At 34.2% G+C, this 7,949-nt stretch overlaps 1 protein-coding gene across 1 annotated transcript; it reads left to right on the forward strand.

Moving 5' to 3' along the window:
• The first annotated feature begins 111 nt into the window (after window positions 1-111).
• LOC149778691 (heat shock 70 kDa protein 12B-like) lies at window positions 112-944 on the forward strand. Its single transcript, XM_089938517.1, has one exon. It carries the CDS (start codon window positions 250-252, stop codon window positions 880-882), a length of 633 nt encoding a protein of 210 aa, XP_089794643.1. The 5' UTR covers window positions 112-249; the 3' UTR covers window positions 883-944.
• The last annotated feature ends 7,005 nt before the right edge of the window (window positions 945-7,949 follow it).

Genomic DNA, 7,949 nt, shown 5'->3' on the forward strand with positions numbered 1-7,949 from the left:
GGATAAAATAAAAATGGCATTATAAAATAACGCGTATGCTGTCTTCAAACGATGGTAAATTTGTTGGTCTTTATTTTAGGTTCCATCAACCCTCAACAAACAGTGCAAAAATGAATTAAAAGAGAGTTTTGTGGTGTGTCTGGAGAAGTCGGCCCACAGCAGGGAAATATATATACTTGATAAAAAAATGGTTATTCAACCGACGTTGAGAAACTTTTCCGCCAAGCAACAGATCAAATTATTGACCATATGAAAATCATACTTGAGAACGGCCAAGTGAAGGACATATCTCAGATTCTTATGGTAGGCGGTTTCTCAGAGTCCCCATTTGTGCAAAAGGTTATACGTGAAGCTTTCGATGGCAAAAATGGAATAAAGGTCATCATTCCAAAGGATGCTGGTATAACTATTGCAAAAGGGGCGGTTATATTTGGTAGACTACCCCAGATCATCGAGTCCAGAGTTCTTCGCTTTACATATGGTTTGAGGACGACTCCGATTTTTATAGAGGGAACCCATCCAGAGGAGAAAAAGTTTGGCTCTGATACGGGATTAAGATGTCGTGATGTTTTCGACATTATTCTGGCAGCAGGTTCTGAAGTTAAGAATGGATTCTCTGTTAAAACAAGACGATCAACTGTGAACTATTTCCAAAAGGCAATGCAGCTTGATGTGTACTACAACAAGGAAATGAATCCCAGATTTACCACTGATCCAGGGTGCATGTTATTGGGTGGATTAAAAGTCGAAATTCCGAAACCTAGCACGGATCGACGTCACGTGGATGTTACGTTCCAGTTTGGAATGACAGAACTGAAGATTAGTGCACAGGAAAAATTAAGCCAATTTCCTTGTACGGTAAAATTAAATATGATTGAGTAACAAATTCAGCAAACGTTGCAAAAGGTTGTTCTCCTGTCTAAATACCATTGGTTTTCATATTTACCCGGAATATGTAAGTAATATAAAAACATTTTCATACATTATTGTTTAGGGTTTGGGATTTCTTTTATTTTCCGAAATGTTCGTCTTCCGTCATACCAATGAGTTGTTATGGAGTTTGCATCCTTGAGAGCAAACTAAATAAACATTTATATAGAGAATTTCAAGTGTACAGTGATTTAATGCTGAATCTATGATACTAGTTGAATAATATCCAGTGTTTGCAAGCCATGGAGAGCAATGGCTCGACATTGTTCAACCAGTTTCATAAATTCTATATTAAATCATTACCTATTTAAAATTATGTTTATCACATACATTATGTTTAGAGTGGAAAAAAGAGAAGGAAGTAGTTTTAGTATTTTTATTCTAACTCATACGTTGTAATTTTTAAATTTATGTGCGCTAAAAATGGTTCCAGATAAGGATTACAGCAGTATTGAAAAGTATGACAAATGACTTTTAGAATTATGCATTTGTAGCAATAACAATTACAAGAGCAACTGTCCTTCTAATCAATAGACCATATGACACAAACATGATATGTTTTTCAAAACAGGACCGCTGCTGAAAATTACTAGGTGTTGTTACCTTGGTTAGGTCTGCTTGGTTAGTGGAAGCACCATATACATGAATTTGTATGTGGCTGAATAGAATGTTCCCACCAAAGGGTATATTTATTCCACAAAACAAATCATCACCATAGATGCAGTATTGGATGTGACAGAAGAAATAGCATTCCAATTGTTGAATATTTCTCTTCCGAAGTATTCCTGCATGCAGAAACCGTGCTGGTTGTAGAAGTATTGCTCAGAACTGAGAAGATTTTGTCGGTGCTGGTTTGATTTTAAACAGTAGACTACACCACAGATTCAGAAATATTATTTAGTGTCAAATTGCATCACATATTAACAACGTTATATTAGATCGTTTGAGCTTGTTTACCGCTACACAATGCTCTGCTTGGATAACGATCTGTCTATGGGGAGACCGGTTTCTGTCCACATCCTTTCTGAACTGACATGAGCTTATTTACTCCTGTAAGTTAACATTTAAACCACTCTTGTATCTAGGGTATATATAGTGTTACACATTTACCTCAAACTCCCACCCCAAGGCCTGCTACCACCGGAATAATATCCTTATAGTCATTTGTTGTTTTTGTTCTTATCTGGGGTTCGGCACTGTCGCAGAATTGTAACCGAGTGGGTTTTTGGACGAAATGAACAAGCCAAACACAATGTAAGAAAGATGGAAATTTATGAATGAGTTAATAATGATAAATATATGATGTAAAAAAAAATACAATTGAAAATAAACAAAAATATTGAATAAAATGAAGTGCAGATCCAAGAACCCTCATGGACTGCACTTACCCCTTAAACAGTATGTTGTTCAACAAGAACAAAATTATAAAGATTAAAAATAGTCTTTGAAACAACTTAGATTCAAAATAATCTTTGACACACCTAAGGATTCAAAATAATCTTTGAAACAACTAAAGATTCACAATAATCTTTGATACAACTAAAGATTCAAAACAATCTTATCATGACATTGATTCACAATAATCTTATCACGACTAAGATTCACAATAATGCTATCACAAGAGATAGCGTTGTTCTGGAAGCTCCAGATGACTCCATGAAACTTTAGACTGCTTCGTACAGCTTCGGACCGCTCTAGTTATATTCACTATAACATTTCATATACATGCACGGCTACAGACACGGTCAGCTACCATAATAGTCAGCTACTATAACACTCAGCTACGAACACAGTCAGAATCATCTTCCAATACAGAAACAGCTTCCAACACAGACACAGCTACTGCCAACACAGTCACAGCTGCCAACACAGACACACAGACGCACAGACGCAGCTACAGATTCACATACGCAGCTATAATAAAACCAAATGGGACATAATAGTTTATGCATAATTTCTATATATATGATATTACTTTCAAAAATCTGCGTTGTAATAAACATTATTACGCGATAACACAGTACAAACCGAATAAGTTTCGCCTATCAAATAAATAGACTGTAAATTTAACACTTACCCGTATGGCTGGAGAATAAAGGAGAGTGTATACTCCTTGACGTGATCCAAAAAATGACCAGTGTGGTTTTTCGTGATTCGTCTTTCTTAAATCCATAGGAGAGTGAGTACAAGTCGGGGTAGAATACCCGTGCACCTCATGTTAGTCATGATACCTGACACAAGTAATCTGTGGCTAGGTACATGTAATACAGTCGCTTACCTGGAAAAATACATTCACCCTATATAACGTACGTATGTACAACGAGAAATAGTCTAATTGTTTTTAAGACAAAACCAAGTTATTTCTTTGCCTTATTCTGTGACAGGCACCATGCTTCAAGGCATGATAGACAACGCATGGCCTATTGAGACCCTGTGGGTAAAATTGGCCATTTCGGAGCGGCGTCACCTTTTCCCAGTTCCTATTTGGCAATCGATTCGAGAATGGCCTCCAAAATGTTGAAACTAATAGCAAAAGACAAAACGTTTCAGACGACGGGGTATGGAAAATGGTCCCATGATCGAAGCCAATGAGTGAAAAGAATACTAAGTTGCAATTTCATGGGCGAGATATAATATCACATAATGTGATATCTTAACATGTTGTATCGAAAATATTAAACTGCACACACGATCAATAAAGTGTACCGACTATGTGATAAATGTGATAAAATGTGCTATGAAATGAAGGGTGCATACAAATATACGTAGCTTAAATTTAGACATAACCAATCTAATGTTTGTCTGGTCAGCATAATTAACAGAGAATGGTAGAGAATGTACCTTTATAGAAGTAAATATGCGAAACATTCAGGTGTCCTTATTAATAATAATTTAGCCTTGTCTAATCACTTTTAAGCACACTTTACACAAGTACTGAAGAAACTTGAAAGTACAAAATGGGTAAGCTTTTTCTGCAGTTTATCTAGTGCCGTAGTGTGTCGAGATAACCCTGTAATTATTTCACATACAACAACTATACAGATTATAAACAATTAGTCAGAGTGATCGTGAAAGGGAAATATATTTCAACACCCATATCACGTACTTGCAACACTCTCAAACAGTTGCCTTTTAAGTATTATATTAATTATTTTGTTTTCACTCTTAAGATTTAAAGTAATTTACCGCCAGATAATCTTAACGCGTTTAAGTCTCTAAAGAGCATTAGCGCTAAAAGGACATGGTCAAGTGAAAACAATGATTTAAATATGCCAAACGTTATGACATATTATTTCCAGGAAGCTTTTGCTGAGGCTAATACATTTTAATGGAATGCTTTGGAATATGATATTAACCAAGCTTGTAGGAAATTAGACACCTACAAATACTTTAATAAGCAATCCTGATTTTATGACCTCATAATGGTTTTGCTTGGCAGATGCAGTTTGTTGCTATGAAAATATTATGTTAACCTTGTATAACCCATATTAATTTATGTTACATATCTGTTGTTTGTTGCAGTAGATGTTAACCTTGTAGATTTGTAACCGATTATGTTATATTTGTTTAAACCAAAGGATCATAAAATAAACTAGTTGTTGACTAATAATATCAACCTAGATAACGAACTATTATTATTATTATTATTATTATTGGAATCTTTGAGCTAATGTTACTAATTTTGTGTGCTAGCATCTGCATTTATTGTATGCTTCATTGTGGCTGTGTCTACATGAGGGAGATTCAGAAAGAGGACTGACCCTTGATATAATTAAATAATTCTTACCAATAAGAGATATTGAGATTTTTACAAGAATGTTCATATGAAAATATTTTCAAAACTTGTAGCGTTTTAGCTGATAATATCAAAAATAGTTTCTCTGTTAACAGATGCTTCTAGATGCGTATTTAGTTAGCGTACAGATAATAGTCACATGATTATATCTGTTTAACAAAGCTGATGCTAAAATAAATCAATCCAAAAAGATGTAATGCACAATTTTTAGAACGCACTATATAAGGTAATGAGTAAAGGTTACTTAGTAAATGCAGAAATACCAAATAAATAAATGTAGTACGGTGACTGTGATTTAGTATTGTTTGAGACAATAGACTGATTTGGAATAAGTATCGAACTTGATAAATCCAAACTGCCAGCAACAAACGTTGAGATATTATTAATATTATCGACTTATATTTTGAAGAATATTACTTATGGATTAGTAGACCAAACACGTATAAATGTTCGGGAGCCCAATTTTATATCAATATTCATGGTGTGTATATGTCCCTTTGTGATATGCACTGAATATGGTATCACCCATTTTGATTATGCCATTGTCTACACCTTAATGCCATAATATCGACCTAATTAACCTTCCCAACGGATATTCTTTAATATCTGCTCGCCACATACAGAAATTCCAGTAGGTGTTGTACATGTTATCTTTGCGCATGAGCTGGTCATGACATTATGCTATATACATACAAGAGAATGCTTTCTACTTCCGTTAAATATATAACATACCAATGAGTTACCTTGGTAATAAGCAACGTTAAAAACTAGGATTGTCCAGCCTCATTTAAGTCTAAGTCATGTTTTCGTTACATATAAATAAATATGGCAAAGACGCTTTCGTAGAAACCAAAATTAAAATATCTGCGCGTGTTTGCATGCTGCAGGAATGTACAAATGAAATATATTTATAGGTTTCTGCATGTGTATGGGAAATAATGAGCGAAGGTTTCTGAGCTATTGCACGACGATAGCAGTACAATATCGCTGAGAAAAACGAGTTCACAATTTACTACAAAATATATTAATATTTCATTATATTCAAATTTTGCGTTTCTGCCTGATTGCTACCTAAACATTTATTTGCATATAACACGGCTGAAGGAACTTTAAACTTGATAATGTATTGCGTTCTCTGTTACGTTGAAAATAATTTGACGTAACATGATATAATCACTTTCTGAGAGTCGACGTCCTTTTAGTAGAGTTCCCTGTTTGGAAAGTGGTCAATTTTGTAGATTTTAACAAGCGGTATCAAAGATGCAGAGCATGAAACATTTTCCCTACAATTCTTTCATGGTACACCCTGAGAACTAACTTTTCTTGTGTCTTTGAGGGTAACAGTAAAGGTATCCGTGCAATAAGCATTCAAGAAATTCCTTGACGATATGTGGGTCTTCTAGATCCCTACCATCCATTGAACAAATTCCGATTTTCTTTTCACCCCCGTTTCTGGCCTCTTGAATATATGTGTTTCCTCTTACGTGCAAGCCATGCAAGCAACGAAGAGTTTTGGCAGAGTATCGACGGCTGATGAATAATGACGTTTGAGAGATATAAAGGCGAGTGTGTCCTCGGACATCGCTAAGGAATAATCTTTGGCGATGATATAAGATTTCTTCAAATATGCTCGTGAAACTATTATCAAACTTTTTAACAATATCAGATCGTTAATATTTTAACATTTATTTTTTCAAGGCGAGGAGGATAGAAGCCTGAGAGTGGCATTAAAGTTAGAAGGCCTCTTGTTGTTCTGTGTGCATGTTGTCGAGGTCGTAATAGTGAGCTTCGTGCAAATGCAGAAGGACAGCGGGTTCTTTTTATTTATTTATTTTATTAAGTATATTAAATATCAGATAAGTTACACAGTGGTTAAAAGTTGCATGCAATTTACTTGTGGAAACCGATCACTCGAAGATCTCAACAATGACAAATTGTACATCTATCCCGACCGGGTCAATTTGGCACAAGGACCATACAGGCTCATGAAATAATTTATAAAAGACAATAGTCGAATTCTTGATGATGCTAATTAATGGTATTTCCTTGAGATTATATATATATATATATATATATATATATATATATATATATATATATATATATATATATATATATATATATATATATATATATAAGTTGATGCTACCATCCAAGGTGTAGAGAGGTACCTTTCTGATGTAAAATCATGGATGCCATGTAACGAAATGCAGATGAATGATGATAAAACTGAAGCCGTTCTGATCACAAGAGGAATACATTCTCATTCATATCCTTTCCCTCAAACAATAAAAATCAGCAACACCAGCATTACATTCACACATTTAGCACAACGAATTGACAACTGAACTTAGACACAAAGACACATTGATCTCATTCAAGAGTGCTCTTAACACGCATCTATTTCGATTGGAAGAACAAACTTAAAGACCTAATAATGTTTCCAACTTAAATATTTTCAGCAAGTTTTATGTTTTCTAATTTCATAGTATTCGTTTTTTGTAGTCATATCATTATATATGTTTTTCTGTTTTAGGTGTTGTCTTTTAAGATTCTGCGCTATACAAAGTCCTCATTATTATTTTTTAAATTATACGTATCTTATTATATTCTATATTATATTATATTATATTATGACGGAATACACATATCTTTTTTCCACTGTTTCTTGGCTGATATCATGTGCATCAATTGTTATGTTCAGTGCAAACTAAAGTATTCTAGGATTATATGACTGAATTGTGGATCCTAATATGCTCTATGTTATTGTACCTTTCTCGTCCTAGAGAACGGCGTAATCAACATTCAAACATTAATTTCTATATAATTTGCTGTTTCCCAAATAGAACGTTTTGCGTATTAGTACTGTGTCCCTAATTTGTGTACCCTGGTATATTAGGACTTGTTGGATCACCCACAAACGCCATTTACAGACAGGAAACACCGTTCCGTGGTACCCTTACATTAGATAACATTAAATTCGAAAATACAGTGCGGACTTTCATACCATTTTGACATCGTTATACCCGGATTTATATTACTAAGCACAATTATGTTAGGTAAAATAATATTATTTTATTTATATTGTATGATTTGTATTAAAAGCTCCAACCTTTGTTTTTGGTATAAAATGACATCAGTGTGAAATGTTTTCTCTTGCTCAAAACAATGGATTACCAGTCCATGTCCTCACTATCAGATTGTTTACACACACACACACACA

Source organism: Sinohyriopsis cumingii, chromosome 17 (assembly GCF_028554795.1).
Source record: "Sinohyriopsis cumingii isolate HCF-2022 chromosome 17, ASM2855479v2, whole genome shotgun sequence".
In the NCBI taxonomy this organism is placed as follows: domain Eukaryota; kingdom Metazoa; phylum Mollusca; class Bivalvia; order Unionida; family Unionidae; genus Sinohyriopsis; species Sinohyriopsis cumingii.

What these genes read in the sequence shown, in the direction of transcription:
- LOC149778691 (XM_089938517.1), top strand. Translation starts at nt 250, where the DNA reads ATGAAAATCATACTTGAGAACGGCCAAGTGAAGGACATATCTCAGATT.